General features: G+C 43.9%; 1 protein-coding gene across 1 annotated transcript in view; it reads right to left on the reverse strand.

Moving 5' to 3' along the window:
• SPSB4 (splA/ryanodine receptor domain and SOCS box containing 4) overlaps positions 1-25,203 on the reverse strand; it is an 89,504-nt gene extending 64,301 nt beyond the window's left edge. The window contains exons 1-2 of the mRNA XM_076340620.1: positions 25,026-25,203; positions 766-1,622 (exon numbers count right to left, since the gene is read on the reverse strand). Of these exons, the coding sequence (XP_076196735.1) occupies positions 766-1,459 (694 nt within the window). The 5' untranslated portion in view covers positions 1,460-1,622; positions 25,026-25,203. The remainder of the gene's footprint in view (positions 1-765; positions 1,623-25,025) is intronic.
• Between the last annotated feature and the right edge of the window lie 767 nt (positions 25,204-25,970).

The following is a 25,970-nucleotide window of genomic DNA, read 5'->3' on the forward strand; positions in this document are numbered from 1 at the left end:
CGAGCAGTGAGAAGAACTGGACAAGACCCAGTTCTGCAGCTTATCTTCTGGTGGGCTACTACTTCAAGGTCTCAGCAGCAATATGCTGCTCCTTACTACGCAGTGATTTAATTTGGTATTACCCCTTTAGATCAAAAATAGCTAACGCTTATCCAAAAACCCATTATTTCCAGAGAAGAAAATACCCTGAGAGAGCACCTTCTGAAATGAACTAAGGAACAGAACTCTCTTTCAGAAAAACTGCTGAAAGCAATAATTGACCTGAGCTCCCAGATTCTTGGGGATCCACAGCTGCTTCTGAGGGCCCTGGAAAGGCAACTATGGAAAGAAAGCCTACTGGCCTGAATTCAAGTATGTTTATGCACAGCATGTAAGAGTTCCCACTACTACAGGAAATTTTTACAGGATTCACAAATCCTATTTGAAAACCACAGATTTAAAACACATCCTCCAGTAAACAAGAGTTTTACTGTTAAATATACCCAGGAAGTTTCTCAAAATCTTTTTTTCTGAGTCTGTTCACTTTCTTAGGACACAGATTTCTTGCCACTATGCTTGCCAAACAGGAAAATATTTTGCTACAATCCATATGATCGTTACAAGACACAACTAATAGGTATCAGTTGTGTGCAGTAACTATGGGATGCAATCTACTTACAGTGGACAGTCCCCTCTCCCCTAGCACACTCCGTTCACAACAAAAGGATGAAGAAAAAATGAGAAAAGTTGAAAGACAGTGTAACGAAGAAATATGGTAACACTTACGGTCAAGTCCGTTGATGTATCTCATTGTAATTTCACAGTGCCCCCAAACTGCACTGACTATGGGGTAAAGTTTTTTCCCTTTGAGTCCCCTGAAGGCCACTCCAAGATACTGTCCATCTACCATGAAGCTAAGCGTCCCTTCATCCATATCCAAAACCACCAGTAAGGAGTCTGGGAGTACAAAAGACTCATCCGGTTCCAAAAAGACAGGATACGTGACCCCAGGCTGGTTTTTACAATTGTGGTAGAGTTTGTTGCGTCCCAGATCCCAGCCCCACGATTCACTATTGCTACCCACCAACGACGTGTATCCCACCGAGTGCAGCGGAGCTTCGGCCGTGGAGACGCCCACCACAGCGTGAGTTCCCCGTTGCCTCGTGGGCCAGTGGATTTGCCAGACGTGCAGGCCTCTCGTGTAGCCGACTTTGCCCCGGATGCAATCTGTGCTTTGGGCAACGGGGTGTCTATGAAAAGTCAGTTTATCATCTTCCTTTACAAATATATTTAAGGAGCGATCTTCATTGTTCCAAGCATGTTTATACTGGACCTCCAGGTTGGCAGGGGGCATATCCAACAGCATGTCCAGTCGCGCCGGCTTGCAAAAATCCGGGCCTCTCAGCTCTCGTTTAACAGGTCTATAAGGGGGCTCCCTCACATCCACAGACTTTATGCTCCCTGAGATTTTCTGGCCCATTGCTTGGCTGCAGATTTACAAAGGAGAAAGAAAAGTTGACCTTGGCCCAACGTTACCTCATGAAAGCACTTTTACACTGAGCCAGTGACCTGACAAGCTGACTGGATTTACTTCTCCTGTCTGGAGCTTTTTAGCAGCAATGTTTTCAGAGAAAAAAATGCTCCTGAAAGAAAGCAGAAAGTTTCCAGTTAGTTTAAGAAAGCCAGCAGCACACCCACAGCATATTTTTAAAGAACTTCTTCTCATCCCTAGTAGGTATTTTAAACACCAAAGCTGACAATTCACCACTTTTTGTTCAGTATCCTACAGCGCTAACCAGCCTGCCAGCAGGATGCTCCGAGCCCACCAGCGTACAGAGGGCAGACAGTCATTTCCTCCAATTCATAATAGGATGCAGACATTCCCCACCTTCTGCCCTTCCACCCATTCTGTCTGGCCGAGTTCACAACGCTCCCGAAGGCGGCGTACGCTATTCCCCAGCAACAGCGATAAACTTTATGTTCAGCGGTACCTTCACTTTCACTGTTTCATAGTCTTAGAAACACGCACGATGTCAGAATCTCCTTTTATTTCTAGATATTCTCTTCCCTGGGCCCTGGCAACACACGGCTTCAGCTTCTGTACCATTACTAAAACAAATGCAGCCAACAGCAAATGGCTGCAAAATTTTAAATGTTTACTTTTAACATACCCTGTCCTTAAATAAAAGAAAAAAAACAAGAATTCATCAGGCTTTAGTTTTTTTTATAAAGGAGCTAAAAAGAGGCGGGGGGGGAGGTAACAAGGGAAGAGGCGGCATGGAAGGACAAATGAAGAACGGCAGTTTCAGTTCTTCAGCAGACTTTTCTGTATGAGCAGCTACTACAACCGGCTATTTCTTCATGCTACTGGACAGCAGGCTAATCCACATTTTCTATACTGCAGTATTAGGCTGATGCGAAGGAGTGGAACACAGTAAGACACATTAAGGGGAATACATGATTTTGAAACGTATTCTTTCTGTGCTTCCATAGACAAACACGGTAATGTAGCTGGAAGTGGTCAAAAGCACCCAGGAAAGATTCTTTGCAGCCTGGGTAAGTTAGATTCATTCACCTTTTAGAGCTCAGGTGGAGTGCAAAGGGAAGCCAAGAACCTCTAACAGTACTAAAGGGATAAAAATGAAAACAAAGTCCTATAAACTCAAGTAGATGATTGACATGGGATCAAATAAAGTATCTGCACTGCAGACACACTTCCGTCTTCCAGCAAAATAAGTGCCAAGTCCGGGAATGCTCAAATATAGCTGAGGAGACCCACTCTTTATTTACTGACAGAGCGATGAAGTGTTTCGGGAAGAAGCAAAAAATCACCAGACTTTCAAAAGCCTGAAGAGCCTAGGTGACAGCTGGTTTTCATAAAGCACCAAACAGCAGACAGGGGCATAGATGTCTTGCAAAACTTTACTTGGTAAGTCACAAGTCCATGTTCTTCCTTTTAAAGAACTTCTACCCCAGATATACTGTCCCATTGCGAAGATCATTTCTGAAAGAAGATGAGTAAGAAACATGCACTCACAATGAAAGGAAATAAGAAGAGAAGTCTGGGAAAACACCACCTGTAAAATTTACCATCCAACCATGTTTTAGAAATGAATGAAGTCCTTATATTATTTACAATGGCCAATACCATGTAAAGTGTTTTGTGCATTTATTAAATACAGAAATGAAACAACGCCTGTGTTATGTGAAAGCTTTCTTTCCAAAAAAAGAAGTGAAAAGTTGATTTTCAAATCCATGTGACAGTTAAGTTACTGCATAAAAATACTATTTTCTGGTGGCTGGTCCCACATGCGTATATGTGCACACCTGAGCACAAAACAACCTCCTCTTTGCACCTAATTTTAATCTTTAAAATCAAAATTAAACATAAGCCCCCAAGCCCCTCAGATCACGCTTACAGGAGGATTCAGAATGATTCACAGGAGCTTCTTCTCACCGGAACAGTACCACAACTTGAAAATTACCCCACAGGAAATCAGTTTGAACGATCCCCCTTACTTCTTTCCAGACCACGTGAAAAGAATCTGAAAGTTTAAACAGTAATTACATTTAACTTGACGCCTGCCATTTCCACTATTGGAGAAGCACTCATAGGTTGTTTCAAAGGTACGATGGCAAATTTTGCCCACCGAAGCAAGTTCAAGACTTGATTCCACACTAATAACTCTGGGGAAAATGAAATACTGACGCCAATAGACAGACAGGGAAGCAACAGGGAGTAAATGTCATCAGGTAAGTAAGGTTTCCTAGGAGGACACACGCTCAGGGATTGGGCAATTCCTTTAAATTGAGCTTGAAAGAAGGATATGCAAAGGGAAAGTGTCGGATGTTCAAAGGGAACCCCAGCGACTTCTGCATGAGACTTAGCTCTATATGCCTTTGAAAGTTTCCTCTTTAAAGCACAAGACAATTGCCACGTCCCTGTCAGGGTGCTAAGGGGAGGTGGCCAGGCAAGTCCTCAGTGCATCCTCCTGTATCACTTCATGATCACATGAGAAACCAGACTTGGCACAGAGGTTTACCTGGCAAATCACCAAGAGGTTATAAACACCAAAGTGATTCACTTGGCAAGCCACAGACAAACATTCTTCCTAATGCGCCCCAAACTGTAACATAAATAGGCTGCCAATAGATAGATCGGTAGTAAAATGCATCATTATGAACACCTTGATACGCGCACAACTGTGCCTTTACTCTGGGATGGGCTTAGTAAGTACTTTGGTTTGAAACTGTATCTTACAATATTAGGCCTTTCTTCATACACAGACATTACTACATAATTTAATTATATAATGTAATATGTTGCGAAATAGCTTTCTATGGACATACGACTCAACAATAATGTAGAAATCTTACAGTTACCGATGCATTCAAGATGCAGCAGTTCCTAAGCAGCGGTACAGCTCAAAAGCTAACTTTCATCAAATACTTTCTCCCACCCACTGCAACACATTACACTCTCTTGCATCCTAGTTCTGCGTAGCTGGTAGTTGTTCTGAGCTTCTGTTAGAAGGCCAACTATAGCCACACTAATCTCATTCAAGTATCAGTGAACTTGAACAAGTAAACGCAAAAAAAAAAAAAAAAGACAACATTTAATCATTCATACCAGTACAGCAATAAAGGTGTAACCCCGTGCTGGCTGTGATCCAACAGCTTCGATTGCTGGTGTTTAGTAGTAGCTGACATGAAAATTTTATATGAGGAGGCAGTGAGGGGTTGCAACGCGTGCCTCCTGCTCACAACCCACGCAACATTAACGTGAGCTCTACAGGGAGCGACTCATGCAGAAAGTCTTCCTGGCAGCTCACAACGGTCCTGCTGGTTGCTTGCAGGAGCAAGCTGTCTCAAAGCCAAGACCATCTATTCCCTTTTCTTGTCTGCATCCTGTCCCTTTACACCAAGCAGATGGCAGAGACCCACACCGAGGCGAGGAACGGCAGCAGAGGCATCACCTTGTCCTCCACCCCGCCAGAAGCTGCTGTTGGAGGAGCGCAGCTTACCAGGGCCCAGCCCGTCTCCGCTGACAAACATCCCCTCCCTGCTTCCAACGCAGAAGCCTCGGAAACGTCACACTCGCACCATTACTGTCAGGATCTCCAGGCAGCTTCTCCCCAGGGAGGAACGCAATTATCACACCACCAGCCGAGCGCAAGGCTCACAAGGGGACGCGGAGTGACTATCAATTCGTCTGGCAAAGGTACTCCAGACTGGCTTCCTGTCTGCAGGACTGGATGGCCACACCACACAGGATTAGTAAGAGTTGTGGGTCGACCTGAAAGGACGGAAGGTTATTCCTTTCAGATTATGTACCATTCAATCCATTTACAGAAATATTTGGTTGTAAAACCTTCTCACCATCTCCTTAATTAATAAAAACTTGCCAAAGCACAGCACCGTCATTCAACTCCTGTGACTTTTTGTAATCTTATACTACTTAGAGAAACTTAGATTTCCTTGCCTGTATCTTCTCACTAGACACATAAATATTCTGAAATGAAAAGAACATGCATTTTCACTGTACAGTTTTGCTTTGAATTTTTTCCCAAACTTTGCTCTTCCAGTAATTTCAAACCACTACAGGAGTTAGGAAGTAAGAAAATATTTCAGTCTGGCTTAATATATACGACCTCTCCATTATACCTGTTTAGTGACTACAACTGAAACACTGAATTTCATCAGTTATCCCTGTGATAAAAGGTATTCTGCAGAAAAGAAAGTGTTTTCATGGGAAGAGAACAACCACACATCAGTACACTCCTGCGGCAACTGGAAATCTCTGGTTGAGAAGACTGCTAGTTTTTGTAACCTAAATTATTTCTGTCTCACAGTTTCACATTCATGCCACGCTTTGTCAGGATATGATGATTAGATTAAACGTACTGTACAAGAACAAGCCAACTCCAAACAGGAAAAGTGTGTCAATGTCGCTTAGCAGTGTCCTCATGCAGACTGCCAAAATATTTAGGGAAATTATTCACAACAAAAACGCAAATTATACTTACCAGAGAAAGGCTTGCTGGGACATCACTTTGCTGTAATTAAATAGGGTGCATTCTTTAACAATTCAGTATGTTGGCATCAGTAGAACATAACTGCTGATAAAAGAAATATGCTTTCTGCAAAGTCAGCTTTCAGCATTCAGTTATATTTCCCTCTGGATTATTATGAACTAGACGTGCAGAAAGCTTGAAAAACATGCATGAGAAACGACACCACATAAACACAATTCAAAGCTACAGCAAGAACGTGCTAAGGCTTAGCACGTTAATCCTGCTAAACGAACACTTACCAAAAAAGTGAGAAGCTAGGTAAGTCCCAAGGAACGATACCGATCGGTGACGTTATCTATCACAAAAAGCAGATAAGGTGATCCCTCTATCTACCAGCATTTCAAACTTCTACACAGCAGTTCCCACTCTTTTTCCTGTTGACCCTCGTTGGGTTTTTTTCCTTCCTGCAGCCAGACCGCACTGCCACCTCCCCTGCCGACCTGGGCTTTGTCACCAGCAAGCAAGGACTCCTGAACGCTAAGAGTTGCAACAGGAGGCTCTGAACCAAGACCTCTTCTCCATGGGCACCAAAATTGTTCGTCCCCCAGATGCCAGTACAGAACCGATACCCTAAGTGTTTGAGTACTCTGAACCTAACCCTGGTTCTAACGTCTCTACAGGAGGAATAATAAGAAGAAAAACACCAGCTCTGCTGTGCTGGGCAAGTTGATGAAGAAGGGTTTAAGTTCAAGAACAAGGACTCTTACCTCCACCCAGACAATGCAAAGGCATGAGGCCCAGTGTCTATCAACTATGTTCCCAGTGTGCAAACAGCTGGGACCGTGACAACACCGTTTTGAGGGTGACAACGAATTAAGCACATCTTTGGCACCCTAAAAAGATCAGCCAGCTTGGATTCAACTATAGATCCTGGTATCCAACATAGTTTATTTATTGCCCATTTTGAACAATGTTGGCTTTCTTTGTCAAACTGGGAATATACAGTAACAATGCAACCAGCCAAAAATGCTTGGACACTCTAAACTATCCTGTGCTACAGATAAATTTTATGCTGCATGCACACTTAGCAAATGACATTTAACACGTGGGATGAACAATGCAGCAGTAAGTCATGACTTCTTCAATTCCTAAAAGGAATGCAAATCCTGAAAATCCCAAGGACAGTCCTCCGTAATGGGTTACTTGTTTTATAATGTTACAAAAAAGTAATTGTTTCAAAATTCAAGATAAGCTTGTTATTAAAATAGACAGTGCATTTGGCCGCTTGGAATTAGAACAATCTGAAATACCACACCATCTGTACCACCAGAGTTAGAAGCAGTTTTAGTCATATGATGAAGAATTCAGAAAGAATCTTGAGTAGCTATGAATACAGCGGAATGTATATTTTTAAATACTTCCATCTACTGTACTTTGCAACTGAGCTGATTTGAGGTTTTGGGTTGTTTTTATGCCTTCCACCTCTCTGCATGTGTTTCTGGAATTTGCCTCTCTGGTACTGAAAGTTGGTTTTAAATGCAAACATTTATATTCTGAAGAAACATGAAAGATGACAAAAACCCACTTCTATTCTGTAAACAGTTTTTTTGTATAATGACTTCTCAGTTAGAATACAGCAATGTAATTTGAAAAACAAATATAGTAACGTAATACAATAAAAATTACTGGTTTTACTGTGCAAGTACTTTTTAAAACGGCAACATTCCAGTTCTAAAGTTACTGAAAGGAAACGTTTACTTTCTTTTCAGGGTATTTAACAGGCATACCAATGTGGTTCCACAATTACCATAAGCTTACAGATATTCAAGCTGCTACATCCCTTCTACCACCCCTTCCTATTCATTCTTCCCTTTTGTCTTGCAGCCACCTGCATTCAAATAGCCTTGAGATGGGTCTGCCTCAGAAAACTGAAGCGGGTAAAATCTAGTATTTTATTTTGCCAGGTTATTTTCAGGTGGATAAGCCCTCTGATCTGGCACACCAGACAGTCATGTAAACACTTGCTCTCTCTAAGGAAAGGGAGAGAAAAAATAAAAACCTGAAAGGCAGAACCATCTATTTAAGCAGCAGCCCAAATTGTGGAGCGAATTTCCACAGTCACTTCAAGCTGCCCTAAGGGGCACAGCTGAACTTCATATCTAAATTCAGTACAGTCATCAGCTTCTGCTTACAACTTCCTCACCCTTCTGGCACGAAATGATGCATCTTTCATCCTTCAGCCACCCCTCTGTTACAGTAAATACCTTCCCGTCTTTCCTGAATGCCTGATGTAGCCACTTTGAATACTCAAGTGTCAGGGTTATATTAAAAGAGCAAATTAACACATGAAAAAGGCTTAACGCTAAATTGAGAATTATGTTTTCAACTCTACTTTGCATTTTACAGGTTCATTTGCCATTTTATATTTCTACGCAGCAGTGCTTCACTAAATAAGTAATACCAATAGGTGTCAGACCATGTGAGATTTAAAGCCCAAAGAATAATTAAGTTTTAATATTGCAATTTCTCTCCAGTCATTACTACTTTCACCAGCCTAACACTTCTTAGACAATTTATTTTACTCTTACCTCTACAGCTTTGTAGAGGATCAATACCCCTACAGCTTCAATTTCAAAACCAGAACATTCATTAAACAATGACCACGATGGCTGAATACCTTCCCACTACCTTCCTTTTGCTGTAATGTACAGTGGAGACAGTTGGCCTTCAAAATGAAAGAAAAGTTAGAAAGTCATAGATGAGAAAAAGACTCCTGGAAAGCATCGTTCCTTATTCTAGCCAGCAGCAAATCCCAGGGGACGTGCCAGAGATGAGCCCTGAGCGGACTGAGAGGAGGTCCAGAGATGGTAGAAAGCGACAGACAGACAGATGAGAGCTTCTCTAGCTTAACACAAGTGTTCACCAGAACTTTATTGCAACTGCAGAAACTATAATGACATGCTCTGGTAAAAATTTGGCCCCTTAGCTCAAGGTTCAGTCATAGCATTATACATATCAATGTATTCCAAGCCTGGTGAGTCTTCGTAAATCATGATGAAGCCTAGGTCTACAACTGGTTTTCGAGGGGCAGTATCATGATGAGGATGGGGGTAAGGAGGAACACCCACTAATAGCAGCTCTTCTTTTAATCGCGAGGCTGCTGTAGACTTACCAGACTCTACAAGAGATGGCTCCACTCTCACAGTGCCTGTCTGTATGTTTTGCAGTCAGTGGACGAGTCGAGTGCTTAGCCTCTCAACCTTTTTGTCTACAAAGAGACATTCACTAACAGCTTAAAATTTGCAATGCTCTTGGAATGGCCAAGATACTTTTGTCTTCTTCTTTTGCTTTTGAGCCTTACTTTGTTTAATTCTCAGTTGAATTGAAGCGGCAGCATACAAACAATACCTGTCAGATGCTCTCACCTTTGGTGGGCCAGAAGCAAACCCATCAGATGCTCCAGCTGAAGCAGCCCATTAGAGGTAGCTCCTGATCTGACCTGGATGGCTTTAATACTTCCAACAGTGCTGCCAATCTCCAGTGACAAATACAGATTGTGCCTCTGGCCAAACACAACAGGCAAGAGTGGAAGATATTCTCCCCCCTGCAGCAAGTTGAACAGACCCAGAAGATGATGACGCCCAAAGAGGCTGTCTCGGACAAACCGCGGGTGATCCGTTGTAGGGGAGCCACAAACGCATGCAGGGCTCAGGCCCATTCCCTCCGCTCAGGATTGCGCTGGGAGAGGGGGAGGGCAGGGCTGGAGGGAACCCAGCCATTGTACTTGCACAAACATGTAGAAGATGAATACACGAGAACAAGTTTGATCCTGAACAAAAGCGTATTCTTTTGTTTAATAGGAAAATAGGCTTACACAATCCCACCATCTGCATCCCTCCTAACCCTTCCCCCTTAACTATTTCAGTCAATAGCCACCACCAGCCAAATTTGACACTACAGCAGCAGGCTCAGAGAGAACTATGTTCCTACAGGAGGGGCAGCTGGGGAGAGGACAGACATCTTGGGAGCGACTCCATGGAATATCAGGCTGGGCTGCGAGTTCACACCTTGCCAAGGAACCCAGAAGAGACCGAGCTCACTTCAAAGCTGTAACTGCAGGCAAAGCATCCTAAGGAGCTCCAGTTAAGTCAGCCACAAGACACAAATCCAGGAAGCAATGCTTCGTTACTCCTGCAGTTTCTAAAGTGAGTTCTTTTAAGGAACAGAAATTAAGTAAACAGACTTTATATATCTTAAGGAAGCATCATCATAAATCGAGATTATTTGGATGATTTTGTATTTCCCAGGTGAGGTGACAAATGAAGTTACTTACTGCTTTTGAGCGCTAACAAAGAGACAAACCAACTTCCTGTTAAATAAATGTTTTCTCAAAAAAAACTCAACACATTTTTCAAGCAACAGCAATGAATTTCATCTGTCTTAAATACACGCCTCTGCTAAAGCCCATCTGTCAGTAGAGAACAATTGCACAGACAAATGAGGATGATGGAGAAAGTAATATCATGGAAACAAACCGCCTGAGCTCCAAGCAACAAAATTTATTTCCCTTTTGCACATAAAAGCTTTCCCATTTTACAGAGTAGTATTTCCATTTGTGTTTGCTATTAATTTAAGAAATAAGGCACTTGGTAATGCAGGAGAGGCTGGGAAAGGCCACAGGGATTTGAGGAGTTAAAGATTTACAGCCAGTTATGCCTCCACCAGAGTCTGTGACTCCTCCTGAAGACACAAGGGACGCCTTGGTGAGAACCCGGGATGGGTCTCGCAGTGGTGAAGGCTACGTGGAATGTTATTTTCTTTCTGGATCTTTCATTGTCCTAGAGCCAGATTAAGCGGAAAGGCTGCCTTTTCAAACAAATACTGTTCTACAGAGAAAAACTATCCCAGACTGTTTCCAGTGTTAAAAAAGTCAGAGAGGGCCTCCAACTAGGAAAAGCCATGGTGAAAAAAGTTGCTACTCTGAGTAGCATTTACATCGCTTTACTACTGACCTAACAGTGTACGTTGTAGAAGAATGTCATGTTACAAGTGCCAACAATTCTAGGTATTTTTGGCCACAGGAAAGTACTTTAAAAAAACCACACTAGACTTCCTAATAGAGGTATGGATAAAAATAAATCAGCTTTGTGCCTACCTACAGGAGTCTCAACACAGACTATGATCTGTAAGCTCAAACACAAGGTCTGTATTTCTCAGAATAACTTCACAGTGAAGTTCCCACTGCTAAGCAGTCTTCCACAGAGAATTTTCTTTCAAGCGGCATTTTATTTGGAACAATTAATTACTAATCATATTTCATTCTTGAATGCACTGGGGGAAAAGGAGGAAAAAAGAGATTGAAAATTATTCGGAAGAAAATTGTACCAGGATGCAAGTTTTGATGGGAATAAAAAGATATTAGTACTCAATCTCTAGGTGTACTGTCACTGAAATACGGTAACTAGCACCACATTCTGGAAGTCGTGCGAAAGCTGTATAAAAATGAGCACGGCCCAATTAATATTTGCACAAAACCCCCCACATTTGATATTATTGCAAAGAATCTTCAAGACACCCTCTGAATTTGCCAGACACCAATTCTCCAATAACTCAGGCAGGCCCCTGCTTTTCCCTGAAGAAAAATACGCTCAGTCTAAATTTGGATCAGCAGCACTACACACAAAGAGAAAACACATCAGTAAATACAAGCTGAGCTCCATCAACAGATATACTGTAAAAAAAAGAATATATATGTATATCTCAGAGTTTTTAATTCTGGAAAAACAAGTGAAACCCTCGACTGCATTGGGATGTACAGGCCACCTTGATTTCTGGCATAATAAAGAATAAAAGTCACATTTAGAAATGTCTTTAAAAGTAAGGGACTACCTCGGGGGGGGGGGGGGGGGGGGGGATGAAATCATCTTCCCATTGAGTTATAAAACCATAACATACTCAATATGGCCCACATTCCCAAACAAATACTGGAAAAATTATTCTTTTTTTCATCTTTATCAGAGCTAGACTTGTTTTTGTTTACCACATCCTCAAGAACAGCACAGGCAGGATAGAATTGAATCGATTAATACAAATGTCCTTCCAGAATCATCTGACGTCTAGCCAAGGTATCTACATCAGTATAAATGCAAATTTGCATTTATTAAGCAAACTATGGTTTACTATTGCAAGAGACTTGGAAGTCACATGCAAACCACCCCACTCTGTTGAATGTAAACCCACATTGGATACTGCACAAACACTACAAATTGCTTCAGTAGAGGAAAGCAAGCCCTTTGGCCAACAGGTTAAGAAAAAAGAGTATCTAAAGATACTAGAAGTCTGAGGGGTTTTAAGTTTCAACCAGCCTTTCAAAAGACAAACTGACATACACTTTTCCCAGAAGCGTTGTGCAGACACGGAAATTGCTACTAGAATCATGGGATCAAGAGCAGTTATGCATTTTTACATTATCGTCAACTCTGTTACAGTTTACAGTAAAGACAGATCAAAAACAGAGCCACGTTTGAAGAACATAATTTACACAGTATGGAAGTTAAATGGCGTGTTAAAATCCAGAAGTTTATGAATGCTTCTAACTACCTGAAGAATCTCTCTCATGAACTCATCTTGCCCCACAGTGAGGGAAGGGATGAAAAACAGGTATTTTCAATTCCCCTGCATATCATCTTCATCACAGATTTATGGCAAAGGGCTTTCTGTTACAATCCCGGTCTTTCCAGTCTCTCTCTCCGTTCCACCCCTTCCCCTCCTCCTTTCCCTGCACATCCCATCGTCAGCTTCTTTAATACTGGGAAGCCACATGTGGCTTGCTTAATCATGCAGCCTTCCTAATGGACTTAAATCCGCTCTCATATTAGGACTCAACTATTCACAAAAAGCTGAAACACCCCCAAAATAATTACAATTAGGCAAGACTGGTTTATAAAAGCTAACTGGCTTTCATTAGTCATTGAGACACAAGATTCTACACCAAACTCATCTCATTGCACAACAGAAGGAAAGGCTTTATTTGTGTGTCCCTGTTGGGTTTTCTCTTCTTAAGAATTAAGGCTTTGACTCTCCCCCACCTTCAGAGCTCTTTTCCATGTGAGTCTTCCTGACCTCACTCCAGAGGCTTCATAATCCACCTAATTGCTAGTGGATGCTGCTCCCATTTTCTCTACGGGCGCTGGCCCACTCCAATTCCTGAAAGACCACTTGTTTCCAAATTACAAAAATCAGCTGCAAATATTAACCAGACCCCACAGGTGGGATTCACCTAACTAAATTTAGATTCTATGATGCAGATGAGCTCACCACTGGGATAAAATTAAGTCCTGTAAATACCCATTTTGCAATGGACATAAAATTAAATCTTCTCCAAAATTAGAGGAGAAAGAAAAGGAAGGAATTAATCTCATACACCTCCAGAACCAACAGGATAACATTGAGAAAGGGGGAGAAACCAATGCATGTATAAGACCACCAAAAAATACTCATTCTTCTCGTATTTTAATATCTTTTTAAGACATGTACCTCCAACGCCACAGCAGAGGTTCTTAAGGCAAGTACAGCCCACCTGGCACTGCTGGAAAGAGAAAGATCACACAAGCACACTCAACCACCACCTTTCATTAGGTAGCAGATACCTGGTTCAATCCCAATCTACAGACTCACCAGTAATTATCAAAACTTTTATGTAATGATTTTGACTAGCACAGTATAATCAAGGGGAGGAGAAAAGGTAGCAGTAGCGTCAGGGCCTTCTCTGAAATTCTTGCAAGAAAAAAACAAACCAGTTATAACCACAGATCCCCATTTCCAAAGCTACTGCATGGATTTAAAGACAACCTATGTGAGACACCGCTACTTCTAATACTGAAAAAATACTTGTATTTATTCAGAAAACTGTTCAAAATAATCTGTGGCCATGTACCAGTGGAACCGAGGGCATATTCCTGCTGGGAGGGCAAGCCAGAACCAGATGGAAAGACCTGTAATTTGGAAATCAACAATTTGTCGGGCCATGGGAGATGAGCCACACAGAGCTCCAAGCTACCACAATACCCAAAAGTCAACCCTAGGTTTGCACTGCAGTAGTCACTAATGGGTGAGTTCTCCAGTACCATCAGGTTTCATCTCAGGCCGCTTTTCTGTGCTCTGAAAAATAGAGGACACTACAACATAACCACCATTCTTACCGGAAAGGGAGAAAACATCCTCGAGGAAAGCAAGCAGAGGGAGATGGACAGGAACCCTGTGCTACCTTCTAACTTCCATCCCTATCCCTATCCCCTGTCTAACACTGTGAAGATAAAGCCTTTGGGTAGGAAAGAGGATGTACCAGGTTGCCTGGTGAGGACACTGGTGGTACAGCTAGGAAGCTTAATTACACTCCAAAGTGGTCCCTGAGAGCAATTCCCTTGCTTGGGAACCACTGCCTTAAAACGGTGGTCAGAAGAATACAAGAGCAGCCACTCGACTGGCGAGTGGAGGAGGAAAAATACCTGGTGAACTGTGCCACAGCTGCAGCCAACACAGACACCCAACAGCAATGAGAAAATGCACCTTCAAATGCTGTAACTGGAACATGGCACACAGCGTTCTTGAACAAAGAATCCCACGTATAGAATCTCCTCAGCCACTGCTTTGGCCAGGCTCTACCATAGATATACCAGCTACCCACCTCGGGTATCAGAGGATGGCATTCGGAGCTAACCTGGCACCACAAAACGCAGCTCTGAAGTAGAGTAAAAGACAAAGGGGAAAAAAGGGCATGGTCTTCTCTGTCGAGGAAGGATTCACAGTGATCTAAGCAGGGGGGAACTTTCAATACTAATGAAAAATAAGGTAGTCAGTCTCCATTCAATTGCACTGTGCAGAAATCACTATGATTTATGACTTCTGCCTAGATCCAATTGCAGAGAGGAAAAAACCCACCCCTGTGTGTGCCTCTCATACTAAGCATACACCATCTCATGTCTGTGCAAGACACAGGAGCAACCAAGGCTGCCTGCTTTACACAGACAAAATATTAAAGGAATTAATTCCTAAGGCAATGGGAAAATATTACATGGGAGAACTTCCAAGTCACAAATTCTGCTTATTTAAGCTAAGCTGCTTAAACAAGTTAATTGAAGGAATTAAGAAAGCATCACCAACCAGTCTCTAGCCATTCCTCATCTCGTGTTACTTTTTCTGGGTGCAAGTTTCCCTGCTGGCACAGTACAATCTATCATCAGCCATTACGCTGATTACCATCCATTAGTTCTGCTAAGTACAGGCATGAAATTTAAACCTACTTTTGTTATTTATTTACAAGCTATTCACATACTGGATATAATGCAAGTATATAATGCTTCGTGTTAACAAGAGAAGTGCAGCTGAATATTAGAGTTACTACTTCTATTGGTCATTTTTAATGTGTAATTCTCTTCACAAAAAATTGTTTATGAATGTTTAGTAAGATGAGCAGGACAGAAGCTTACACTCTTTAAAAATACAACTGATTAATATACAGTGGGGGAACAGGTAAGAACCCACGAGAATGACAAGTTTTAAGTATCAGTCCCATAAATATAAAATTCAATTAAAATGTCATTCTAGAAAACACTGAGAACAGAGTTAGGGCTCTTATAAAACAATGATTTTTCTTCCCTGCTATTAACGCAGAGTGATTAAAATGAAAGATAATCCCCTTTATTTCAAAAGCTAATTATTACATGTAATAAAAATTTCTTCTTGCACCATAAGAGACCTAAACGCAAGAACTGAATTCTACCAAGACCATCGACCCACACATCTTTGCTGTAATACAGTAACTGCTTGAATTTTCCCTTACAATTACATTTCTACAATAGACTATCAGGCTCGGCTTTGATTTCAGCATACCACATTTCTTACCACTTAGGAAACCAAACCCAGAACAGCTGTGGAAGCAGAAACCACTACATGCAAATATTCAGATCAAAAAAAGTACAAGCAGAAAATCCGTTGTGAAGACCACTTCAGTGGGAACTCTGTGATGAAAGTTGTATTAAAGTGCCAGCTATGCCTAGGTGCAAGGATACCCAGAGGAAGCATCCCACACACATTTTTCACAACGCTGTGAAGAGATGCCTGCTCTGCACAGTTTAGGTGCCTGAATGAGTTAAGTGCCCAAGCTGTCTGTCTGGCCAGCACTGCTCCGGAGGAACTGAGCTGCTTGCTACACTCACCACTATGTTTCCTGCATTGCTAATTCAGACATCTAAATTTAGACGCCAGATTTAGGCAGTGGTTTTCCCCACTCTTTCCAACACCCAAAATGAAAAGAAAAATACTTCTGCAAATGGATGAAGATAGTGAATTAATGCAGAAGCAAACAGGATGCCAGGCCTCCACGCGCTGGAATTACGTTACACCAACAAGCAATCAATCGCAGCAACCTCTAGCTACAGGGAAAGAGAAACAGTCTCCCCCCTCATCTCCTGAGTAACTGCACACCAGGCAGCATTCACTACTAGGTCGCATTTCTGCCCTACCTCGGGCATAGCTCCCCCGAGTTCCAAATTATTTTACCACAGGGAAAACACAAAGTCTAAAAATAAAGGGAGTAAAGGGAGCGGGTTGGCTTCTGTATTCATTAAGACTTCCTGCTCCAACGCCCTCTATTAGCAGGATGTGGATGGAGTGCAGCAGTAAAAGCTAGCTCATCAGTCAGCCTCACGTCCCTGGAGTGTTGATCACTTCAGCTTGAATTTCCCTTTGGTGTCTTCTTCCAGCAGTCCAATTGAGAAGGCCTGGCACGTATGGATTTTCTTCTTCTCTTGCACTATCATTCAACATTGCTAGAAAGAGGTGCATGTCCATAAAAATAAACTGTTGATTCTTGTTACAGGGACTAAGAGTAGGAAACGCACGCCAGTTATCAATGCTGTAGGTGGCTCACTGAAAAATAAAAAAAGTAAACTGAAGGACCACTGTATCCCTAGAGGTGAATTCAAGGCAGCAGCCTCACGCACTTTCTCCCATCCCACTGCAGCTTACTGAGGCGAGGGAAGGTACGTTACCATGTCAGTGCTGACTTCTCACAGGAGCGTGAGCACCACAGAAGTATCTTGCAGCAAGTCCGACAGTTTCATTTGTGTACCCTGCCTATGAAGTCTATTTTCACTCCCCATTTCATTTTCAAATCCTGATGAATACTTAAGCTTAGTCCCTTTGACAAATTAATCACCTTTTCTCCGGGTGCACCTCCAAGAACGTGTGCTGTTGAATGTTCCTCTCCTTCCCTCCTCCCGCTACGTCCGCGCTTCAGTACACGGCTACCGGGAGAGTTATTGTACAGGTGAGCCTCTCTTCCCTTCCTTCTCTCCACCCACACATTTTGCTTCACATACCGTTAATATGAACGTTAAGAAACTCAAGAACAACCAGTACATATTCCAGGTCTCATGCTCATGCTTGTTTAATATATTTTGTTATATTTAAACCTCAAAGGATAAGATGCGATACATGTTGTAACAAATCCTTCCTGAGCACATTCTCACATCTTTGGTAGATGATCACTGCACTGCATTTTAGTCTAAACAAGCCATTAATGAACTACGGGTAAGATTTTCTAGACTACTGGAAACAGTTACGTCAGCACTGACCAAAGTACAAAGGAACTTCTTTATTTTATGTTTTAATCATTTTAAATAATCAGCAGCCTCAATGCATTATTTGCCTTTGAATACCAAAGATGATAGAAAACACACCCTTTTTATCTTGCAACATCAAAACCAAGGACTATATAAATATTTAGTGAACGATCAGTACACTCTGAATTAGAAGTGAGAATATCACAGTCAGTATTACCCAGATGTTAACAGCATCAGAGACTGACGATACTGAAACGCAGGGACACAGCCAATAGCTGGCACAAACCGGGTGTAACACCAATACGCAGCAATTCAGTCAAAATGAGGACGGGATGGCAATGTTTGCTGTCTTTTATACACTTTGATGTGTCATCATCTTTAGTTCAAATAACTTCTGTCATCTCTGACATGCTGGACAACAGTTTTCAGCAACAAGGGGGAAAATATTCTTTATGCTGCATCATAATTTATGAAAGCAAGACGACATCGTGCACCTAAACCTCCTTGTGGGGTCACACCCCCAAAATAACCACCTAGCTGCTGTGCTCCACAGACAGGGACTTGGCTAAAGCATGGGATGAAACCGTCAAAAGCTCAGAATTTATCAACAGTCGCAGGCTTAACACGTGCCCAGGGGCATGCTGCTGCTTCTTTCCTATGCAAAGGGTAAAATAACGACCCTGCTCAAGCGAACTAGCTGGAGCCCCAAAATATTCCCAGGGCCTTGAAAAAGTTCAGCACGTGCTAGCAGCACACACTGAGGTCCTCAATTTAAGTCCGAGTAGACCAGTGATAAACCATGGGGAATAGATACTCAATTCCACGTGCAAATGTGCCACACATCTGAAAAAATGTGTGGCACACAAGTCAATCTTTTTTACAGGTTAAATAAGGATAGACTTTGAAGATAACCAAACAAATGGAGTAGTTAAATTTTAATTTTAATGGGCTTTTTTTAACCTCAGCCAAGTGTCTCTTTCAGCCAGAAAAGCAAATAATACAACACAAACAATGCCATAAAGACCAGATTTCAATTTTAACTCTTAAATCCCCAGATTAGCCACATTGAATTTAGGGATCATTTTTAACTTGGGCCAACAATTCACATAAATGAAGTCAAATACAGGATATGCTACAGAATAATATGTAATGACATCACTGAGCAAGGAATACTAGAATGGACAAATTAATATTTGAACTTTATTTTAAAACAACTATTCACTTCAAAACACTACAATGATTCTGCTGCCAAAAGCACATGACAGCCTTTGGCGAGGAACACAGCAGAGCTTATTCTGGAAACGGAGTCGAAAATATTTAACTTGGAAAACAAAGTTTCAGAAGTATCAGTACTGGCCCCCGGACTGTTCTGTATGTCCAAGCTACCCTTAAAGTAATTCTCAAAACAAGAAACCTTTTATAATTTAGCTAGTAACTTACAAAACAGAGTTCTGAATTAAAAATTCCCTTTACCCAACACTTAATCTATTTCCTTGGCTACACTAAGTTTGACTGTCGCAGCATTTTCTCACCTGTGAAGTAATAACAGTCATCATTGACAAAACTGTGCATTGCGTGGCTTCTATCAGAAATAGTTTAATTATGAAATAAGCTAAAGATTTCGGGGAATAGGTCAGTGTTCAAAGATAACAACAGCCAACTTTCTTCCAAGCCATTTCTGTCCCTCCCTAGTAAAACTATTTTTCAGAATACTTTGAAAGAAAAACAAACTCATAGATCATGACCATGCCTACGATCACCACTCAGGGGTTTCTGTGGACAGTACATTCTCGGTATGAAACGTACTACTGACGTAAATACTTTGTGCAACAAGGCTTTCTTTTAAAATTATGACCTCCAATATCTAATGAAAAATGTAGCCCTCCACCGGAGGGAATTTATTTCTGCATTCATTGGAGAAGAGATGGAGGAGAAACAGTAAAAGTTAAATGACAATTGAGTACCTAAACCTTTCGGCAGTTTTGAAAAACCCCACCTTTTCCCATGCCTAAAGCTATGCAAGTGCTCTCACGTGATTAACGCCCCCTTGAAAGAGCAATTCTACCTAAGCCAATTTTTAAATATTCAAGAAACACCACTTTTAACAAAGGCTACTGAATTTAAAAAGAAATGGAAACAGCATTGCTCAGACTACTGAATACTGCAGTCTAATCACGAGAAAAACCAAAAGCCTCATGAAGTAGCTGCTTCTGCTAGGTGTAGAAGGAGCCTGAATGGTCTGTAGGTACCGGCCTCACTCTTCCCCCCTCACACAGAGCTTTGCTGCGTTCAGGTACCAAGCAGAAACACTACCCAAGAAATACAATAGCAAAGTGCAAGTCAGCAGTCCCTACTGTAGCCCTTTATTGCAGCCTCAAGACAGAGCTGTTCCCGGCTGCCTAGCCCACCTGCAGGAAGCTCAGCAGCTACCCCACCAAGGGGGGGGGCCAGGAGACAGAGCTATTGCAGTGCAGACCCTGGTTGGGTTCCAGGGCACGGACCTGCTTCTGCAGGAAGGACATCCTCATTCTTCCGACCAGAGAGCGTAAGCATAGGCAATCTTTTCTCTCTCTCAAAAGCCCTTTGCGAGATCTTCTTTGGGAATTGTTAACGTAGAAAGGGACAACCCGGTCTAACAGAAGACAAGTGCACGCCAGGCTTTGGCGATGGGGTGAAGTGAGAAAGGCAGAATTAGAACGAGCTTTTGGAAATGCACATATTTAAATCAAGAAAGCAAACTCAACTGGAGAGTCTGCTACATGGCTCTGAAAGAATTAGTTTGCAATCAGCTCAAAGATGGATTTCATACACTGCCGCGCTTCGTGCTGCACACCAAAGCGTACTTGTCACTTCAGCCTCTGACAAATCCTCAAAGATAAAGTTGCTAAGTCACCCGCGCTCTGCAGTGCAACACAATAAAACCTGTCATCTGACACCAGTCATGAGCGGGATTAGTCAGTGATGTTCAACCCAAAGATACACAGAATAAGCAGAGTGAAGCAAAAAATTAAACAAAATACTGCTCAGCATTGGCCTAAGTTCAAGTGACTTCGGTATGAACAGGTTTAGGTCAAAGCTGAGCACCCACGTTTAGCCTAGGTACTTCATTTCTTACTAAGGAAGAAAAACAGATAGGAACTCCCTCACGCGTTTTTTTTGCTATGGACAAAACACAGCAAATTGTGTTAAATTTCCGCGTTTCAATCGCTACACACATTAGGAGCTGCACTGCATTGGCCTCTGAGGCAAAGATGACATTCTTTTAGAAAAAGACACACACACCCAAATATAAATATACATACACCTACACGTACCTGAATAGGCTAGTACCTGTCACTACTCCATTTTTGGTCCAAAAGCAACCAAAGGAAGGAAAGAAGTGAGCTCTACCCAACGCTCCTGATGGACAGGCCCAGTCTTTAATACAGCAGAGGTAGCTAAAATACAGCCATCAGGTTTTAATCAAATATTGCCAGTCAAATTGCAACTGCAGCTCTTAGCTCGAAGTCGTGGCACCCCACGAGCACCGCTCTCTGTTACGCAGCACTGCTTCCAAAACACAAGCCACGTTTTTCTTGCTCTCCTCTTTGATGCATTTTTCCATGCTGCCACCAAGGCTACCGGGGCACGCTGTTTTCTTTAAGCTTTGCTTTAAAGTTAAATCTCTTCAGGGAAAGGATTTTTCCTTGCTAGGTCGTGGATGCTACCCATTATACTGTCAGATTTCCACACACACACAAAAAAAACCCAAACCCCAATTTTATCACTATACCACCTAAAGGACCGCGGGCTGTAAAGCACTGCAAGCAGCTGAGGCAAGGCAAAGGCATTTCCTGACATCATACCGGACATCATCTTAAAGCGGGATTCAGATAGCACCCACCATTTCAAATACTTTTACCCCGCAGAGAGCAGAGGTCAAGTACACAGCTGTCTTCAAGCCTGAACACTGTACCAAAATAACTTTCTCAAAGTAAAGGACAACAGTTCGTTATTAGTAAACTCTGGATTCAGCCCTTTTGGAGTGGCGCACCCCAGCATAGTTGTAGGATACGGTCTACCAACCGTCTGAGTGACCCACACGCACCTTTTCAAAGCAAAAAAGCAAATAAGCAAGGTGCCCCAGCCAACCAGCCACCACAAACAACATGAACATAAGCTGAGTAAAGTCAAAGAAGTCTGAAGACATAAACTGCTCTTCCAGGAAGCGCGTCATGTGTTATCATCCCGTCCTACAGGACGGCCGTACGTCAGCTAACAGAGTTCTCAATCGCCTAAATTGCATGTTAAAAAGACAGCTTTAAGCCATCCCTGAAGGATGTGTGTGCTGCAGAGTGACACAGATTCACAAGCATGTACACAATCTCACGGAAGATACACATGGGCAAGGTAGCTATCTGGTCTGGTGAGTTTTTCAAACAGTTAAGTCCAACAACAGTAACTTCCAGAACTATCAGCAAATATTCAGCTACACATAGCAACCTTACATTGAGTTTTGACTTCAAAAAAATTGGTTAGCTGTTCAACGGGCAGCCTTAAGCATTGCCTTCATCACAGAAAATGGCTTAATAAATACTTTAAGATCCCAGGACAACACGTGTGGCCTACATCTCCATTAGCCTCAAGTCATGTGCTGTATTAACACAGCTCAGCAAGCCTACAGTAAATTAGCTGCGTCCATCTAAAGAGTTTTGCCAGCGTGGAGCCCTTCACTGCTCCAGCCACGAGCCCAAGTTTGCTTCCTGGATGGCGTCAGGCACCCCCGCAATACCAGCCTCTGCTCCCCTCTACCATCAGTCTTGCCTTGGCCTTAAGCCAGGATTTATGAAGTCCAGCAACATTTACGTCAAACCGCCATCCTGGGAAACCTGCTAAAATGAAAATACGTCTAGATTTCCTTTACATGGATATTCTATTAAGAAGAAGAGTGCATTTAATCTCACTAACCAAGGGAGGAGATGGAAGTGAGTATCAAGGCTGCTCTGCGCTACCATTATTCAAGCTGGGATTTACCACGCCTGGAAGCACTCTGAAAGCCTCACATTTGCACTGAAGTGATGTTGCCCCAGCGCAAAAAGAATCAAGTAAAGGATGTCAGTGCAGCAGTAGGGAGCAGCCAAGCAGGCTAAAGAGAGACGACAGCTAAAATGCAGCATGGCTTACAGAACATGAATCCGGTAAAGGCATCCCTCTTTCTACCCTCTTCTTCTTGGCCAAGGAGAATTACGGGGATGGGACAGCTGGGTATCTAACACAAAGTTGCTAATCACTTTACCCAAGTATTTTTAACAATTAACATCTCAGAAAACCATGCTCTGCTTTCTTCCTCAATTGCTGTCACTATGCCTCAAATGTGTGGGCAAAACAGCTCCCCAAAGGAAAAGTCTCCAGCTGTCTGAATTAAGAAAAGCCAACTCAAAGTAACCATCACAGGGAATCCTGTGACATGGCATCGAGTTCCACTGGGAAAATTATTTTCCTTCCCCACAAAACGAAGACAGTGACCTACAGACAGAAGAGGAGCAAACAGTGATTATGAAGGAAAACGAGATGAAAATAGCTTGCTCGATTTTTCTTGGTACATGGAAAATCCATTACAGAAGTTTACACAGCAACAATGAACCTGAAAAGTTAACGAGCTGCTGCTCGTGGAGTCGCAGGAGAGATGGCCTGTCGTTCAGAAATTCCTACGCTGCACAAACGTGAGTCACGAAGATGACTGTAATCTGGTCAAACCAAAAATCAGAAGTTCTGGTTCTTTCAAGAAGCAAAATACTCGATTAGTACTTTACTAGGGGAGGGTTGTGCTTCTATGCGAAAAACCAAAAGTCTCACAACTCTGAGAAGCTCCTTGCAGAAAGGTGGCACTGCCTTATTACTCCCAAGCCCCAAAGCCTGTCGAACAGGAAGCCTGGTGTTTCAAAGCTGGCTGAAGCGACATTTGCAAAGACAAACAGAAGACCAGTGAGCGCACCGGTAGGATGGTACCGGTGTGAGCACAGGGCTCTCCCAGCCTAACAGTGCCAGTACATACTTCCAGAGCAACACCCACATGAGGGCCTCAGCAAGGCACGGAGCTGTGAAGTTTTATCATCCTTGTGACGCAGGGAAGTACCGGGCCTCCCTTCAGCCCTGGCAGGGACACTGAGACACAGGACGGTCATCCAAGGACATCCAGAGTCAGCAGCAAGACACTGAGGCATATTAGCTACCAAGAAGACCAGACTTCCATTACCAAAGCCAGTTATAAAACTTCCGCTTGTTGTTAAGAGAACATACAGTATCTGGCATTACTCTGTCAGCAGCACCAAATAACCTAACGGCAATTTGATATTCATGTCCCTGACGGGCTGCTTTAGTTAGAAAACCAACATTAAAAATGTAGCATCTTTTGAGATACGCCGTGCAAGCCAGGCCAGTTTCAGCCACAAGCATCAGGCGTAACTCTTTGGGGCTGTTTTTCCCCCGAAGGATAAGCTCTTCTTATCCTTTCTATTGATCCTTTTGCAACGTGGAGATATCTTATCAGGGATTGCTTCTGTCACCAAAGGCAAACAGAGCGCTGCGAAAATATCAGTTATGACTGAAGCACCGAAGGGCTGCAGCCAACATCAAACCAGCGACTGAAGTAGTAGCTGGCCACCTCTCTGTATAGGACGCTCTCCCCCCCGTAGCGGTCTACACTCCAAGTCCTAAACACAAAGAAATAGAAACGATTTGCTGCCAGCACGGACGCTGCCACATCAACCTCCCTGGCTGCCCTGACACCCAAGCCCCTCTCTTCAGGAACGAAGGGGACTGCGAGGGCAGCGTTCGGCTCCCCAGCCCTCGGTCCTTCTGCAGGAATAGCGACCGACCACCGAGAGCAAACCCAACCGCCCGGCTGGGAGGCGTCAGAAGTACCGTCGGGGCAAATTCAGTCAATACCTTTCTTTGTTGAAACCCAGGTCTCGTACACAAATTCGGGCTTGACTTGACAAAGGCTCAGCTCGCCTCTTAGGCTTGCCGAGAGGCTCGTTTAGTATTTCAGACCTGCCCAAACAGTTGAACTGAGGTCTAGCTTTTACTGCCGGAAAAAGCACCGAGTAACCACTGTAAAATATTAGCTTGTGGCAATCATTAGGCAAGAGATTTTGCTTTCACCAGCGCAAAGTCAGATAAACTCAGTTTATAAGAAACGTAAATCTTTAGCTACCTAACGCCTAGAAATAATTCCCTCTTATAGCTCAGGAAAGTAATTTCTGTCGTAAAACATTTCACTATAAGCCAGAAAACGTTTCAGAAGTGTATTTCTTCAAACACCAGCTTAAAAACCAGCACCGTTCAAAAAAACCACCTCGCCTCTACACACTGTGCAACGAAACACAGAATTCCCACGAGCGTTAGAACCCACCCATCGCGAACTTACCGTAAAAAACCCCCCAAAGCACCTCTGCCGATCCGTTACGCCAGCAGGAAGAGAATCCAGAGGGAGAGACGCGAACGGCAAGTAAAGGCACTCAAAACCCCAGCCGCCGGGACCTGCAGGGCTATCCCCTCCACGCGGCAGTCTCCCCGGGAGGGAGGCTGATCCCAGCCGCCGGCTTCCAGCAAACTGCCGCCGCCCCAGGGCGAGCCGCTGCCCCGGGGGAGGCGGGGGGGAGCCGGGAGGCGCCGCGCCCGGGGGGCTGCGGGCGGCTCCGGGGCTCGGGGCGGCGCGGCTCGCTCCGCTCGGCTGGGCTGGGCTGGGCCGGGCCGCCCGGGAGCCCCGCCCGGTGCCCGCGGGCGCCGGTGAGGCGGGAGGCGGCCTGCGGCGGCTACCGGGCTTTGTGCGCGCTGCCTCCCCCTGGGCCGCCCGCCGCCGCCTCATGCGAGAGCCGGCGCAGCCGGGGAGCGCGGCGAGCGCCGTGCCCCCTCGCGAAAGCCGATCCCGCTGATCTCATCACCGCGGGTTACTAATCCAATGACCGGGGAATTAACAACAGATGGCGACGCCCCTTCCCCCCGCCCCGGCCCGGCCCGGCCCGGCCCCCGCGGGCGCAGAGCGGGCGCAGAGCGGCGCGGGAGACGGCGCCCGCCCGCTCCCCGCAGCGCGGCCCGGGCCGCCCCGCCGCCCACGCGTGGAACTCGCCCTCGGGCACCTACAAACTTTTCTTAAAAGGGAGCAGGCGGCACCGCCGCCCTCCGCCTGCCGGAGCCCTCGGGGCGAGCGGGAGCAGGCGAGGGGCGCGGCGCGGCCCGGGAGACCGCTTAGCGGCTCCGGGAAGAGGCACCGCCGCGGTCACAGCCTTCCAGCTGGCCTCTCTGAAGAGGAAGGACGGGGAAAATGCCCAAAACCCTGCTAGTGGATTGCACCTCATGGTCTGCAAGGGGG

This window comes from Aptenodytes patagonicus, chromosome 6 (assembly GCF_965638725.1).
Source record: "Aptenodytes patagonicus chromosome 6, bAptPat1.pri.cur, whole genome shotgun sequence".
Taxonomy (NCBI): domain Eukaryota; kingdom Metazoa; phylum Chordata; class Aves; order Sphenisciformes; family Spheniscidae; genus Aptenodytes; species Aptenodytes patagonicus.